This window comes from Tiliqua scincoides, chromosome 10 (genome assembly GCF_035046505.1).
Source record: "Tiliqua scincoides isolate rTilSci1 chromosome 10, rTilSci1.hap2, whole genome shotgun sequence".
Taxonomy (NCBI): Eukaryota; Metazoa; Chordata; class Lepidosauria; order Squamata; family Scincidae; genus Tiliqua; species Tiliqua scincoides.
Genome location: NC_089830.1, coordinates 29,733,448 through 29,750,091, shown reverse-complemented (window position 1 = coordinate 29,750,091; position 16,644 = coordinate 29,733,448). Strand labels below are relative to the sequence as shown.

Here is a 16,644-nt window from a genome sequence, read left to right as displayed (position 1 = left end):
AGGGAACAAGATGCTTGCAAAGTCGTGGCCCAGGGTGCTGGAGCAAGGGAAGGACGACACTCAGATAGCACAAGCAACGGGGAGCCTTCACCCTGCACATACCTGGCAACCACATGACATTCCAGGGCCTTGCACCTCCCCGGGATCAGTGGTGGCAGGGCAAGAAGCTGGCCCAGTCTGGCCCTGGCCAAGAGGCCAGGACCACCAGCGGCACCGCCGGACCAGACCGAGCCCTGAATCCTCGGTGCCCTGGCAGTGGCAGCACTCAATTCACCCGGAGAGGGTGGGGGTGCAGCTGGGCACTAATGGTTCAGTGGACGGCATCAGTGGCAATTTTGTGCTGGACCAAATGATGTGTCCAACACAGCCGAGTTATGCTACGAAATAGTGACTAGAAACATGGTCAATCACACACTTTTATATTTAATATAATGCAACAAAAATAGTTAAGAATGCAAGAACTTTTACAGATTAAAAAAATAGTTTTTTAAACCATCTGATCTTAAAAATAGACAAGGGTAGTGAACCTTAAAATACAAGCAGAGTCCGGTCATCTTGTGCCACCTGCCGGGCTCTAGCGGGGCGACTGCAGAAACACCTCGCCTCGCAGGGCAGCGGCTCGGTCGGCAGGAACGGCACTTCCACACTCCAGATCGACCACAGTTCGGACTCTTGGGGGAGCCCCTGAGCATTCCTGATGTGGCCCCTCAGCAGCTGATGTGCTCAGCTTGGAGCTAGAATGAGTCACGGAGCCACTCTGGCTGCCATTGGTCTGAGAACAGACATTGTTCACTTTAGCTTGAGTGTGTTTGGGATGGTTGGTGTAAACCTTGTATTTCATCAGGAGAATGAAGATGAAAACAAGGACTGAAGCCACGATGATGCCTCCAATGATGATGATCATCGTCCCGCCCAGGAACTGCGTGTGGAGGGACCGGCACTGTCTGTATTCCTCCTCCGTGGTGAACTGCACGCACCCAACCACCATGGTTGCCGTCAGCGATGTCACACCATCATCGTAGACCGCCAGGACACAGAGATCGTAATCGCGGCCAGCAACCAGATCGGTCAGGAAGAAGGACTTGCTGGCGGCTGGAATCATCCTGCAAAGGTAGACAGAGTCAGACCATAGCAGAAGATGCACAAGTTGTGAGCCCTTGGCAGGCTCCGGAGAGCAAAGAGCCACCACCTCCTACTAGATCAAGGGTGCCGAAACTCTGACCCACAGGCCATTCGGTCCCTCGGGGACCCCTGTCTCCAACAAGCCTCTGGCCTGCCAAAGACTTGCTGGAGCCCACACTGGCCCGACACAACTGCCCAATGCAGGCTCAGGTTGAGTTTTCTCTCTGCTGCTTCACATCTGAAGGTCTCATGATAGCTTAAGGTCTATAAAAGGCTTTGCGCAAAGCAAGGCTGGGCTTTCCTTCACTGCTTCTGCTTCACAAATTTGAAACAGTTAACTCTGCCTCTGGTCTTAATATGATCGTTAGCAAAAAAACTGTGCCATGCCTCACCCAGGACCTTGGTCCTTGAAGACCAGGCAGAGCCAGTCTGTGTTATCTTGCAAATGCAGTCCACACTCAGTGTGGCAAAGGGTGGAGTAAAGGCTGGAGGGACTGAGCAGAGAGGAATTTTACTGGACCTTTGTCATCTGATGAGTATAAAAAGCTGGCTGCGTCTAGCTACACTTGTGCATGATCTGAGGCAACGGCCTCCTTGCTGCCTTGCTTCGGTACGGGCAATAAACAAGCTGTGATCTGCTACCCCTTCCCCCCAGTGTGTAATTGGATCATGGCAGCTGGGTAATGAACCTCATGCTGCCTTTGTGGGTTCAAGGATAACAGATTTTAGCATCTCAAGGTGAGACACAGCTTAATGCATCCCCCAAAATTAGCCTTGCCCGGAAAACTGACAGATGGCAGAGGACCTGGATGGGTGATGGTTTCCAGCCGGCACCAGTGAATTCACCGGGGAGACCTATTTCTAGATGGGACAGCTGCCACCCGGCAGACATGAAGGCGCAACGCGATCCCTGGAAGGTGGCAGACCAGCTTTGGGTGGAGAGGCAGTAAGTGCCTCTAGGGCTGCTCCACCTTGGTTGGCTGGCTGGGAGGGGTTGGAGCCACTATAGGGATGGCTGGCAGACCCAGGGCATCAGTTGCAGATCACGTTGCCTTTGTGGGTTCAAGGGCAACAGGAAAAAGCCCTATACTACGCTGCCACCAGCACGCTATCGGCTGCAGATTCCCGCCCACCGCTTCCTTCCTTGCGAGTAGAGGGGCTGAGTGGCACCGTGAGTGCAGTGGGGGTCAGCTCTCCATGGTGGCCACTGCCTGGCTTTGGACTCTGTTTGCTTTTTTAACCACACCCATATCTCATGTGCATCATTGCCTCTGATCAATTTATGTCTCCATATGTTTTATTCCTGGGCAAGAGGTGTGTGGGCAGAAGTTTGATTTATCCCCCCCCACACACACACCTTCTATGGCCTCTGTATATTTGGTAAAAGCACAGATTGTCCTATGTGCATCACTGCCTCAGTAAAATTCATTCATTCATTCTAAGTTCCATCTCTAATGCCAAAACGTTTGGGCACCCCTAGAACAGATGAACCTGTTGGAAGACTAAGGGCACTCTTGGAGGCCTTTTCCTGTTCTCCCTGCTTGCTGAAGGGAGGTAGGTGGTGACTAGGCGTCAGGAAGGGCCTTCTTGGCTATGACACTCCAGTATCGGATGCTCCCCAGTAATGCTCCCCTCAGGTTTGCCCTTCCTGCCTTTCTAGAGCCAAACAAAAACTTTTTTAATTTAGCAAGCTCTTCAGTGGTAGATCTTTCATGCTGGAGTTTACTTATTTTGAGTTTCCTGCTGCTGTTTCTGCTTGTAAATTATTTGTGTCATTCTGTTCTGAGTTCTTAAGCTTCTTTGTAAACTGTAGGTCACGCTGAAAGTCTTTGGACCAACAGAGTGGGATATAAATATCTGTAATAAATACAGAAAATCAATAGAAGACCGAGGGCCCAATCCTATCCAATTTTCCAGAGTCAGTGCAGCCGTACTGTTGGGGCATGCACTGGATCCTGCGGTGGGGACAGTCACAGAGGCCACCTTAAGGTATGGGAACATTTGTTCCCTTATCCTGGGGCTGCATTGAGGCTACACTGGTGCTGGAAAATTGGATAGGATTGGTCTCTAAAGGGTTAACCAGCTGCTGTTCTGACAGCAAGGAACTAGCGCTAAAATGCACTTTATTCGGACAACTGCACATCCTACATGTTGATACATGTTGACAGCCCTGCAGGACACCAGGCCTGTCCCAAGGTAGGCAAGTGCCTGGCTAGACATTCCAGCTTCTCTCACTTGCAGTTGCAAACATTACTGGCCAACATCAACATCTGAGTGGCTCTCATCCACCACCACATAAGTTAGAGGGACACAGTTTGAAAAATAGGGCACCCCTAAGTACCACTAAAAGCAGATGGTAGATGCGTTTCAATGTAAGTAAATGTAAAGTAATGCACGTTGGGGCAAAGAATCAAAACTTTACATGTGACAGATCAGGAGAGGTCTTGGGGTGCTGGTGAACAGCTCCGAGGAAGTGTCACCCCAATGCGCGGTGGTGGTAAACGCTAATTCCATTCTTGGGATCATTAGAAAAGGTATTGATAAAAAGACAGCTCATATTATAATGCTGTTGTACAAATCGAAGGTAAGGCCACACCTGGATTATTGCGTCCAGTTCTGGTCGTCACATCTCAAAAAGGATATTGTGGAGATGGATATTGTGGATGGTTGCAGAAGAGAGCAACCAAAATGATTACTGGGCTGGGCAGCTCCTTATGAGAAAAGAGCCTGAGGCTCTTCGGTCCAGGAAAGAGACGCCTGAAGGGAGGACATGACTGAGACATACAAATTATGCAGGGGATCAATAGAGTGGATAGAGGGATGCTCTTTTCCCTCTCACACAACACCAGAACCAGGGGACATACACTAAAGTTGAGTGTTTGGAGAGTTAGGACAGACAAAAGAAAATATTTCTTTACTCAGCATGTGGTTGGTCTGTGGAACTCCTTGTCACAGGATGTGGTGATGGCATCTGGCCTAGATGCTTTTAAAAGGGGATTGGACAGATTTCTGGAGGAAAACCCCATCACAAGTCACAAGCCATGATGGGTCTGTACTGTCTGAGATTAGCTGGTCGCTCATTATGAAGGCTAGGTAGGAACTTTTTTCTGTCATCAGACTTGGCTGTGGATGGTAGTTTTTTTTGCCTACCCAGACTGGTGAGGGAGGGAAGGTATATTCAGTAGATTTCATGCATTAAACATTGGTCACTGTGTTTAATTATGTAGCACAAGTTCAACCCAATTGCAATCTGGTGTCTTGCTGGAGGGTGTGAGCATAAATAGAATGCTAAATGCAGGGTGGTGGCAGTGAGATGCAGGCATCTTATGGTCTTGTGTGTACTCCCCGAGGCAACTGGTGGGCTGCTGGGGGATACAGGAAGCTGGATCCCACAGGGCTCTTCTTAGGACAGTGTTAGAACCATACAGAAAGTTCAATCCCCAACAGTGTCTCCAGGTAAGGTAAAAAAAAAACCTGCAGCCTGGAACCTAAGGGGGAGTGGGGCACAAACTGCCAGTCACTGTCATCAGACCTGGGTGCGCCAAGGTTCTGACTTGGTAGAAAGCAGTTTTTAAAATGCACCCCTCATTTTCTTGCCCTTCCTCTCCATTCATGCACAGCACTTGACACACCTTCTCTCTGAATGATAAAACTTCTCATGCAGGAGCCATGAAAATCACCAACCACTGAAGCAAGTCTTCCTATTTTTGTAAACAAAGTGGCCAATTAGTCAATTAAATATTCCACTTTTAAACAGAATTTTTTAAAAAGGAAATTCTAATCCATTTTTTCCTGCTTGCACATGTGAATAAGTTCCCCCCCCCCCCAGCCGATGACCCCAAAGCCGGTGAGCACATTCCCTCCTGGGGGTCCTCAGCACCACCAAGGACTCTCAGCTGCTGCTACTTAACCTGGGTCAGGCACAGGTACAGACCCTTGAGCTTTAAAAGGAAAGGCCACACAGAACATCATTGCCACAGACCCAAACCTGAGGCGAAAGCGCTGAGGGTGTCTTACCTGTACACCAGGATGTCATCTGCAGAGCTGTTGTACTGGATCTGCAGCATCCGGATCCCTGGAACGAAGTGCTGGGGAGGCCAACGGATCAGAGCTGAGGACGAGGTCAGCTCTGCCACCGCCACCCTCCTCTCTGGGCGGGATTTGGTTTCGTTAGGGAAGCCAGATTTTGCCACGGTGAGGATGTCTGAGGGGCCCGGCTCAGCCTCCTTGTCGCAGCTCGTGCTATTGGCCAGGTGAGGGTAGGGGTTCACCACGAGCTCAATGGGTGCAGTGGACTCTCCTGCTGCATTGGAGGCTATGCAGGTGAACGTGCCTTTTTCGTCCGCAGAGGTCACCAAGATATCCAGAGTGCCATTCTCGTAGGAGACAGTTCGGGAGGTGTTGGAGACCAGCTTTCCCCTGGGCGAGATCCAGCGGACATAAGGCTCTGGGTCGCCCACTGCTTTGCACTTCAGAGAGACGCTCTGGCCTTCCATGACCACCTGCTTGGGCGTCCTGTGTGTGATCATTGGTGGCTCGCAGACAAACTCCTCCTCCCGAATGGACCAGAAGTACTTGCCCATCAGCTCCAGTGGTGAGGCACACGTCTCCAGGTCGTCTTCTCTGGTGAGACGCCTCAGCCACACCAGCTCACAGTTACAGTGCAGGGGATTCCCCCCAAAGCTCAGCACCAGGGAGGATAAGGGGGACCCTTTTGGCCTGGCATAGACAGGAATGCGGGAGAAGAGAGGGTCAGGAGGGATCTTTTTCAGTTTGTTAGAGGTCATGTCCAGCCGAGCCAGTTTGTGAAGATTTGAGAAAATGCCTTCTGGAACAAACTCGATGAGGTTGTGATCCAGGCTGATGGTGTTGGCATTGGACAGCCTCCCAATCGTCTCCCAAGGAACATCGACCAGATTGTTATAGGACAGGTCCAGATCCTCAACAACGTCAATGAAGTCGTCCAAAGATCCAGGCGAAATATAGTTTAACTGGTTGTTGCTGAGAATTAAGTGGCGAAGGTTGATCAACCCTTTGAAGTGATCCTCGTTGATGTAGGTGAGTCTGTTACTATCCAGGTGTAAAGCGTGGAGGCCTTTAAGGTCAAAAAATGCATAAGGCATAATCTGACTGATTGTATTCCGGGAGAGTGTCAAGTGAATCAGGCTGGTCATGTTGGCAAAATCCTTCCGCCGGAGGGTGGTGATGAAGTTGTCCATCAGTCGTAGCTCTGCTGTGCGCCGGTCAATGCTGGGGGGGACAAAGAGAAGGCCAGTCTTGGTGCAGAGGATGGTGAAAGATGGCGCAAGGCTTTGGCACAGGCAGCGTGTGGGGCACGTCATCAGAGCCTTTGCAGCTGTGCCCATGACCAAGAGGGACAGGACCAGCCTTTCCATGGTCAGGTCGGTGGGGCACCTGGAAAAGGAAAAAGGAGACTAAGGAGGAAGGGGCACAATTTGCAGGGCCCTGATCCACAGTACGCCCTCTGACAGAGTTCAGTATGCTTCCAGAAATAAATAAATAAATAATAACAAGGATGAGGATGAGGAAACCAAGTGCGCATGCTGGCAAGGTTGAGCTGTTTTCACTGGGTGGCAAGAAAACCAGGCACAGAGCATTGATTTTGTGGAGCAGACATGCAATTTTACCAGCAGGTGGCACTGGTACAAACAGAAGCCAGGCTGGGAAGCAGCCAAGTCCCTTCCCTCTGCCCCCCAGCTCTTCCTGCCCCCTTGCAGACTCCGTCAGAGGAGGACCAGGACGCATACCAGGAGTATTGTGTCCAGTTCTGGTCGCCGCATCTCAAAAAAGACATAGTGGAAATGGAAAAGGTGCAAAAGAGAGCGACTAAGATGATTTCTGGGCTGGGGCACCTTCCTTATGAGGAAAGGCTACGGCGTTTGGGCCTCTTCAGCCTAGAAAAGAGACGCTTGAGGGGGGACATGATTGAGACATACAAAATTATGCAGGGGATGGACAGAGTGGATAGGGAGATGCTCTTTACACTCTCACATAACACCAGAACCAGGGGACATCCACTCAAATTGAGTGTTGGGCGGGTTAGGACAGACAAAAGAAAATATTTCTTTACTCAGCGTGTGGTCGGTCTGTGGAACTCCTTGCCACAGGATGTGGTGCTGGTGACTAGCCTAGACGCCTTTAAAAGGGGATTGGACAAGTTTCTGGAAGAAAAATCCATTATGGGGTACAAGCCATGATGTGTATGCGCAACCTCCTGATTTTAGAAATGGGTTATGTCAGAATGCCAGGTGTAAGGGAGGGCACCAGGATGAGGTCTCTTGTTATCTGGTGTGCTCCCTGGGGCATTTGGTGGGCCGCTGTGAGATACAGGAAGCTGGACTAGATGGGCCTATGGCCTGATCCAGTGGGGCTGTTCTTATGTCCTTAACTACAATTCCCAGGAGGCCTTGCAGGTCTCTTGTTATCTGGTGTGCTCCCTGGGCATTTGGTGGGCCGCTGTGAGATACAGGAAGCTGGACTAGATGGGCCTATGGCCTGATCCAGTGGGGCTGTTCTTATGTTCTTATGCTGCATCACCCCCTGCAGTCTGACTTCAATCTAGATAGTTAATCAAGCCCTTGTCCCATTTCGAAGGCCTGGCTGCTCTACATCCAGCAGGAGTCAGAATTTAAATGGTGATTAAGAGCATTATTTTCCCCCATTAAATGCAGCCATCCTATCGCTATGAGCTGGAAGAGGAGAAAATGCAAAGGTTCAACAAAGGCTGGGAGGGACCACTCCTTGTGTACACCAACCGGTTTTGAGGTGAACCTCCCCACAATTGCGCTGTGCAGCTTCATAACATCACCCAGAGGTCCCACGTGGTCTTTGCTCCTCCATCTGGGTGGAGTTGGGGGGAGTCACTTTCTGGCTCTCCCTTCTTGGCTCCCCTCTTTGTGGCGAAGGTGCCACTGCTGTGCTTGCACTCCTCTTGTCTCGACCCAGAGCCTCTCAGGGTTGTGCTCTGAATCCCAATCCCTCCACCTCTGTAAACTGGGAGGGAGACGAGCACACCCCTGCATTCACAGCTCCGTCAGCACAGGCTTATTCATAAGCAGGTCCCCATGCACCTGCTTGGCTTACTTCCACGTCACTGCTCCAAGTCTGGCCTTGAGGAGCAGGGCAAGATCTCCACACCTGCCACTGAGCTGGATAACTGCTTCTGGGTGTGGGATTGGGGAAGCACCAATGTTTCTGTTGCCACCAATGGCTCCCCAACGGAAAGGGAGCTCAAACTTCTTCTGGGTGGGGAAGAGGCAGCAGAACATGCACCGAAAGGTGGTCGGTCCCCTTTGCCAGAGGAGAGAGCTGGAAGGGGCAGACCAGTATGGCTTAGTTAGTTCCAGAACTCCGTCCATAAAGAGCTGTAGCAGAAGGGAAGGTGTCCACGTCCTGCACTCCACAACGCTGCCTGAACACTCAAGTGGATGCACTGAGCTCCAGTAACAGCAGGGAGGTGAACACATCCAAGCAGCCAAGGCCAGTCCACCAAAGAGGAGACAGATGTGCACTGGGCCACGAAGCCAGGCTGCAGCCACCTGTTTTAATAAGCTCCAGTGACAGGAGGGTGAGACACTGGACAAAATCAGGCTGGGGGATGAGTAACTAACCACAGCCCTTTCTCGGAAAGAGCCAGTCCTTGGGCTCAGGCGCTAGACCTTGATCTCAGGAGACCGGCCTACTGACGCTCTTTGTGGGGGGCACACAGCCCACTCAGCCAAGCAGCAGGGTCAGGCACCAACACTCAGCCCTGTTCCAAGGTGACCAGCCCTACCCCTGAGCACCCGGCCCATCAGTCTACTGCTGAATGGCCCTTTTCCCACCCCCCTGCACCCCCCACCACGAGCCCTGCCATTTCAGTCCCCACCCTCCACTCCATTTCCGCCTAGTGGCTGTGAGGATTCCTCCTCTCAAGCTCACTCCTGCCGAAGGCAAAGCTGGACATCAGTCCAAATCCACTGGGAATACTTGCCAGCATTAAAAGCTGGAGAAATGCATCTTCCAAAATGGGGCTGCAGTAAACTTTGGCCATTTCTCTTGCCCGTCAAGCTCACGGCCTCTTCCTGGACCTTTGGGCACATGCTGGACGGCCACGCTCCAGCAGCACCAGGGCTCACCAGGCAATGAGCTGGGAGCTCCAGTGTCACACACGTTTTGGGAGGGAGACCCCATGTCCCAGAGGGAGCTGCTGGCTAAATGGTCAGAGACGAGGCCGGCCTCAAATGGGGGGCGGGTGTGCCCCTCACCGCTCCCTCTGCTCAGGGCTCCAGATTGTGACGCGCTTCCTCAGCCGCTGGGCATCCCTGTCTTGTGCTGCTGGCAAACATAGCAGGGACTGCCGGAGAAGACACAGTCAGAGGAAGGGGAATATTAAGGAGGTCAGTTAATCTTGTTTGCTAGCTTGTCTGGAGTGGCATCAGCCAGGATGGTAGCCTTTGTCCTACAAATGTGACTGTCTCAGAACCAAAGAAGAAGAAGAACTGGTTCAGGGCAAAGCTAACACCCACAGGAGGAGGGCCCACAAAACTCCCAGCCAGAAAAGCCTCTCTCATCACACACAGTGTCAACAAGAGCACAGAAGCAGAGCCCTGCTAGATCAAGGGGGGCTACCTAGTCCAGCATCTTCCTAATTTCACAGCATCCACCAGACAGCTGCAGGAAGTCCCCCAAGAGGCTTGATGCAAATGACAACTGTTACTCTGAGGTAGCAGCTCCACCCATGGAGGTTCCAGTAATCATCACTGCAAAGTGCTCTTGCTTTTCTAATTGCTCTCTCAAAGCCTCCTTTTCAAGCAAACATCCATATCTTTTTAACTAGATATAAACTGCTCACATTTCACTTTGAGTTAAGCAACCAAGTCCTTTTCAACTGGCTGCCCCCTCTCAGCTTCTGCCCAAGGGTTCTTTCCCTTCCACAGACATCTGCAGGCACTCCGGTCATTCAGAGGCTCTCCTCTTTCCTCCTATGTCGGAAGTCAGGGAAGGGGCTATGGCTTGACCTCATCCACTTCGCTCTCCGCAGCCACCACGGGGGCCCTTCCTGTACTGATGGGCCACGCTCATCACCACGCCCCAGGCAGGAGTCCGTGTGGTTCCCTGGTGCACAACAAGCAGCCCTGCAACCACTGGCTCTCTCTGCCACAGTGCGCCAAGCTGGCCACTGCTACAACTGTCCAGCCCTACCTTCCATGGGCCCTGTGGAAGCCCAGAAGCTCTGCATACCTACCACAGTACCACTTTCCATGGTACTTCCCACTTTCCCTGTGCCTCTTGAAAAACCAGCTGCCCCTACTAGTGCCCCACTTATCAGAGAGGCTGACTGGGCCTGGCAGGCCAGCCCTCAACTTCGTGAATCCTGTCAGCAACAAAAAGGCTGCTGAGAGTTGCTGCTTGCTTCACACCTCGGACACTCAGCTCTGAGTCCAAGATGACTGCAGTGAGGACCCTGGTGTGCTCGTAACTTAGCCAAGAGGGTAAAACTGCCACTGCTCCTGGGGTAGGTTTCCCTATCCACATTCTGAAACTGGAATCTCAGTGGTCTGATACCGATTAAAACCTCCCACCCCACCAGCTGCCCAAATTCGTTCAGGAAAAGGGGACAAGAAAGGCACTGGTACAGAACAGGTCCAGACAAAGGCACCCCAAGTCACTTTTGATCAGTCACATCCTTGCTCCAGTTGAAAAGGCAGGGTCAAGTCTTCCCAGGGAGGATCTATGCAGCCCCTCGAAGTATTGGCAGCTGCGCTGGTGCCAGGAAAGGACCCACTTGGAACGTACAATTGGGGACCTCTGAGGCAACTTTAACGAGCCCTTTGAAACATCAGATTCCAACTGCCACTCTTCACATGGGATGGGCTCATTTTTTCAACAAAACCACCTGAGCTTTTCGAATGCTTCTGGGTCAAAAAAAAAGAGCCCCCCAGCACTGCACAAGGCCAGAGAAACCCTATGAAGAGAGGAACTAATGCCTGACCACAACCAGCCAGCAAGTGGTGCCTCCACACGCCCCACATTTTCTTTGACAGGCACGTGACCCGAGTGGATCCAACTGGCAGTGCCTGCAATCTTGCCCAGCCCAGCAAGGACTGGTGCAGGTTGGCTTGGCCCTCGTTGGAACCAGAATCCTGGGGTACCTCTTTGAGCTACTGCCCCCCCCCCAACTCAGCTGAGGCCAGGGAGTTTCTGGAACATCACAAGGACGACTAGGCGGAGCTGCTGAGAGGAGGCAGGTCTTGGTAACGGGCTCTGCTACAAGATTATCTCCAGTACCAGGAGGCACAGCAGATTAGCAGGCACTTGGCTTGGGATTCATGGCTTTTCAGACCAATGCCCTTTCACAGCTTATTTCCCACAGCATCTGGTTATCTCTGTGAGCCCTGAGCAAGCAGGCTGGGAGAGACACAACAGAGGCTCTGCTTCCCCTCTCATCCAGGCAAGAGCCAGCAATCACGAGAAGGTGCCCCAGGGGCAGCAGGCTGTTCCAGGCTGACTCTGGGTGGCGAAGCAGCAGTTCAGCCAGGGCACTCGCTGCAAGATTTCCCCCCCAAACTGAAACATCTGGTGCAGATGCTGTGCCAGCTGAGAAGGCAAGTCAGGCAGATGTGGATGCGTTCAAGGAGGGTGCACCATGCTCCAAGGTGCACCCTTCAGGTGCACCCTTCAGGTGAACCCAGCTCAGGCTAACCTTGCCTTGTGTGAAGGAAGGAGGAGCAACCCCTTTCTCTTCAGGCTGCAAAGTCAGCCTGCCCTGCGAGGCCCTGAAATACTTGCAAGCTCTCACGTATGCCCAAGCCTCCAGGAAGCATTTGGAACTCCATGCAACATGATCCCCAGGATTGTGCCACTGCCAGGACTATGGGGGGGGTTCATTTACCTCCTGTAGCGCCGGCCTCTTGGGGGTGCAGGGCTCCCCAAGCCTCTGTAAATCTTAAAAAAAAAAAAAATCAGAAACCACTTCTAGTTTCACAATTGAAAACTGGATGTGGTTTCTGACAACTTTTCCCCCCACATACAGAGGATTAGGGAGCTCTGCGGAGGGCTCCATGGAGCTCCCTGCACCCCACTCCCAAGGCAGGTACTATAGGAAGTAAGTGAACACCCCCCCCCGTCAGCCCCAGTAGCAGCAGGATCCTGGGGATCTGGAGGGCTAGAGGCCCACAACGCCTCAGTCCCAAATCGCCGCTGTGCAGAAAATGGTGCTGGGCTACAAAGAACGTTTCCTGCAATGTGTGACACTCACTGGCGCAGGTGGGTGGATGAGTGTGTGGACAAGCTGGTGTCAGCCTGTCAGAGAGATGAGAAAGTGGACTCAAACCCAGGCCAACCAGCCACCGTCTTTCACTAGCTCCAGCAGAGGAGTCGGGGCACATCGGCAGCAGGGCACACGTTCACAGCACAGGCAGGCAGCAATTTCCTCTCACGAAAGCTGGCCTCTCCACACAGCACCAGGCCCACCACAGGCACCACTGATACTCCACCAGATGCCAGACTCCACCTCTCTTATTCAGGCCCTGCCACACCCCGGTTATCAGCTCCACTAGCCACGTGCAACAAAAACTGCGCTATCCAGCACTCGATGACCCAGAAAGCTCCACTGAACGCCTCAGAGAGCTCACAAGCCCCATTATGTCTATTATGCAGCCAATAACCACAGCAAACCGACAGTGTCCCAAGCAGAACCGACAGCTACAACTGCCAATAACCTGAAATTACAGTACTCGGCAACCTTTCAGTCCTTGAGACACCAGAGATCACAATCTTTGCCTCAATGCAGCGGTCTTGTTCCACAACCCCCATCACAGGCTGTGCAGCAGTCACCGAGGTCATAGGGAGAGGGTGGATTTCATTTATGTTTTTAAGTACATAAATGTACTTAAGTTTTTAAGATTTCATTTATGTTCTCCAAGGAAGGGGTTCAAGGCAGCTTCCAAAAGTCATGAAAACAAGTCAGGTGATGCTAACCAAGAAAAGTAAGTCAGATAAAATCAAACAGCAGCAAAATCTACAAAGTCATAAGAACATAAGAACAGCCCCACTGGATCAGGCCACAGGCCCACCTAGTCCAGCTTCCTGTATCTCACAGCGGCCCACCAAATGCCCCAGGGAGCACACCAGACAACAAGAGACCTGCAAGGCCTCCTGGGAATTGTAGTTAAGAACATAAGAACAGCCCCACTGGTTCAGGCCATGGGCCCATCTAGTCCAGCTTCCTGTATCTCACAGCGGCCCACCAAATGCCCCAGGGAGCACACCAGATAACAAGAGACCTCATCCTGGTGCCCTCCCGTGCATCTGACATTCTGACATAGCCCATTTCTAAAATCAGGAGGTTGCGCATACACCTCATGGCTTGTACCCCATAATGGATTTTTCCTCCAGAAACTTGTACAATCCCCTTTTAAAGGCGTCCAGGCCAGACGCCATCACCACATCCTGTGGCAAGGAGTTCCACAGACCAACCTTGTATTGGCAACCTTCAGTCTCGAAAGACTATGGTATCGCGCTCTGAAAGGTGGTTCTGGCACAGCGTCTAGTGTGACTGAAAAGGCCAATCCGGGAGTGACAATCCCTTCCACACCGGGAGCAAGTGCAGTCTGTCCCTGGTCTGTCTCCCTGGCTATGGGCCTTCCTTCTTTGCCTCTTAGCCTCAGACTGTTGGCAAAGTGTCTCTTCAAACTGGGAAAGGCCATGCTGCACAGCCTGCCTCCAAGCGGGCCACTCAGAGGCCAGGGTTTCCCACTTGTTGAGGTCCATCCCTAAGGCCTTCAGATCCCTCTTGCAGATGTCCTTGTATCGCAGCTGTGGTCTACCTGTAGGGCGCTTTCCTTGCACGAGTTCTCCATAGAGGAGATCCTTTGGGATCCGGCCATCATCCATTCTCACAACATGACCAAGCCAACGCAGGCGTCTCTGTTTCAGCAGTGAATACATGCTAGGGATTCCAGCACGTTCCAGGACTGTGTTGTTTGGAACTTTGTCCTGCCAGGTGATGCCGAGGATGCGTCGGAGGCAGCGCATGTGGAAAGCGCTCAGTTTCCTCTCCTGTTGTGAGCGAAGAGTCCATGACTCGCTGCAGTACAGAAGTGTACTCAGGACGCAAGCTCTGTAGACCTGGATCTTGGTATGTTCCGTCAGCTTCTTGTTGGACCAGACTCTCTTTGTGAGTCTGGAAAATGTGGTAGCTGCTTTACCGATGTGCTTGTTTAGCTCGGTATCGAGAGAAAGAGTGTCGGAGATCGTTGAGCCAAGGTACACAAAGTCATGGACAACCTCCAGTTCATGCTCAGAGATTGTAATGCAGGGAGGTGAGTCCACATCCTGAACCATGACCTGTGTTTTCTTCAGGCTGATTGTCAGTCCAAAATCTTGGCAGGCCTTGCTAAAACGATCCATGAGCTGCTGGAGATCTTTGGCAGAGTGGGTAGTGACAGCTGCATCGTCGGCAAAGAGGAAGTCACGCAGACATTTCAGCTGGACTTTGGATTTTGCTCTCAGTCTGGAGAGGTTGAAGAGCTTTCCGTCTGATCTGGTCCGGAGATAGATGCCTTCTGTTGCAGTTCCAAAGGCCTGCTTCAGCAGGACAGCGAAGAAAATCCCAAACAAGGTTGGTGCAAGGTTGGTGCAAGGTCCCAAACAAGGTTGGTGCACAGACCAACCACACACTGAGTAAAGAAATATTTTCTTTTGTCTGTTCTAACTCTCCCAACACCCAATTTTAGTGGATGTCCCCTGGTTCTGGTGTTATGTGAGAGTGTAAAAAACATCTCTCTATCCACTCTGTCCATCCCCTGCATAATTTTGTATGTCTCAATCATGTCCCACCTCAGGCGTCTCTTTTCTAGGCTGAAGAGGCCCAAACGCCATAGCCTTTCCTCATAAGGAAGGTGCCCCAGCCCAGAAATCATCTTAGTCGCTCTCTTTTGCACCTTTTCCATTTCCACTATGTCTTTTTTGAGATGCGGCGACCAGAACTGGACACAATACTCCAGGTGTGGCCTTACCATCGATTTGTACAACGGCATTATAATACTAGCCGTTTTGTTCTCAATACCCTTCCTAATGATCCCAAGCATAGAATTGGCCTTCTTCACTGCCTCCGCACATTGGGTCGACACTTTCATCGACCTGTCCACCACCACCCCAAGATCTCTCTCCTGATCTGTCACAGATAGCTCAGAACCCATCAGACTATATGTAAAGTTTTGATTTTTTGCCACAATGTGCGTAACTTTACACTTACTGACATTGAAGCGCATCTGCCATTTTGCTGCCCATTCTGCCAGTTTGGAGAGATCCTTCTGGAGCTCCTCACAATCACTTCTGGTCTTCACCACTCGGAAAAGTTTGGTGTCTGCAAACTTAGCCAACTCACTGCTCAACCCTGTCTCCAGGTCATTTATGAAGAGGTTGAAAAGCACCGGTCCCAGGACAGATCCTTGGGGCACACCGCTTTTCACCTCTCTCCATTGTGAAAATTGCCCATTGACACCCACTCTCTGCTTCCTGGTCTTCAACCAGTTCTCAATCCATGAGAGGATCTGTCCTCTAATTCCCTGACTGTGGACTCTTTTTAGTAGCCTTTGGTGAGGGACCGTGTCAAACGCCTTCTGAAAGTCCAGATATATAATGTCTACGGGTTCTCCCACATCCCCATGCCTGTTGACCTTTTCAAAGAATTCTATAAGGTTCGTGAGGCAAGACTTACCCTTACAGAAGCCATGCTGACTCTCCCTCAGCAAGGCCTGTTTGTCTATGTGTTTTGAGATTCTATCTTTGATGAGGCATTCCACCATCTTACCCGGTATAGATGTTAGGCTGACCGGCCTATAGTTTCCCGGGTCCCCCCTCTTTCCCTTTTAAAAGATAGGCATGACATTTGCTATCCTCCAATCTTCTGGCACTATGGCCGTTCTGAGGGATAAATTGCATATTTTAGTCAAAAGATCAGCAACTTCATTCTTCAATTCCTTAATAACTCTTGGGTGGATGCCATCAGGGCATGGTGACTTATTGATCTTTAATTTATCAATGAGGTCTGAAACTTCTTCTCTTTTAACCTCTATCTGACTTAATTCCTTGGTCTGGAGGGGCCATTTCGGACAGCGTTATCTGCCCGAGGTCTTCTGCCGTGAAGACAGATGCAAAGAACTCATTTAATTTCTCTGCCATCTCTAAGTCTCCTTTTATCTCCCCTTTCCCTCCCTCACCATCCAGAGGGCCAACCGCTTCTCTGGCGGGTTTCCTGCTTCTACATATTTGAAGAAGCTTTTATTATTCCCCTTAATGTTGCTGGCCATGCGTTCCTCATAGTCTCTCTTGGTCTCCCGCATCACCTTCTTACATTTCTTTTGCCACAGTTTATGTTCCTTTTTATTCTCCTCATTAGGGCAAGACTTCCATTTACGGAAGGAAGCTTCCTTGCCCTTTACAGCCTCTCTAACTTGGCTCGTTAGCCATGCGGGCACCTCCTGGATTTAGTGGAACCCTTCTTTCTTTGTAGTA

The 16,644-nt window shown here is 51.2% G+C and overlaps 1 protein-coding gene across 2 annotated transcripts in view; it reads right to left on the bottom strand.

Moving 5' to 3' along the window:
- Window positions 1–415: 415 nt before the first annotated feature.
- LOC136661466 (leucine-rich repeat and fibronectin type III domain-containing protein 1-like protein) overlaps window positions 416–16,644 on the bottom strand; it is a 44,130-nt gene continuing 27,901 nt past the window's right edge. For both annotated transcript variants that reach the window (XM_066638746.1, XM_066638745.1), the window contains exons 4-5: window positions 5,140–6,537; window positions 416–1,103 (exon numbers count right to left, since the gene is read on the bottom strand). In XM_066638746.1, the coding sequence (XP_066494843.1) occupies window positions 575–1,103; window positions 5,140–6,518 (1,908 nt within the window). In that variant the 5' untranslated portion in view covers window positions 6,519–6,537 and the 3' untranslated portion in view covers window positions 416–574. The remainder of the gene's footprint in view (window positions 1,104–5,139; window positions 6,538–16,644) is intronic.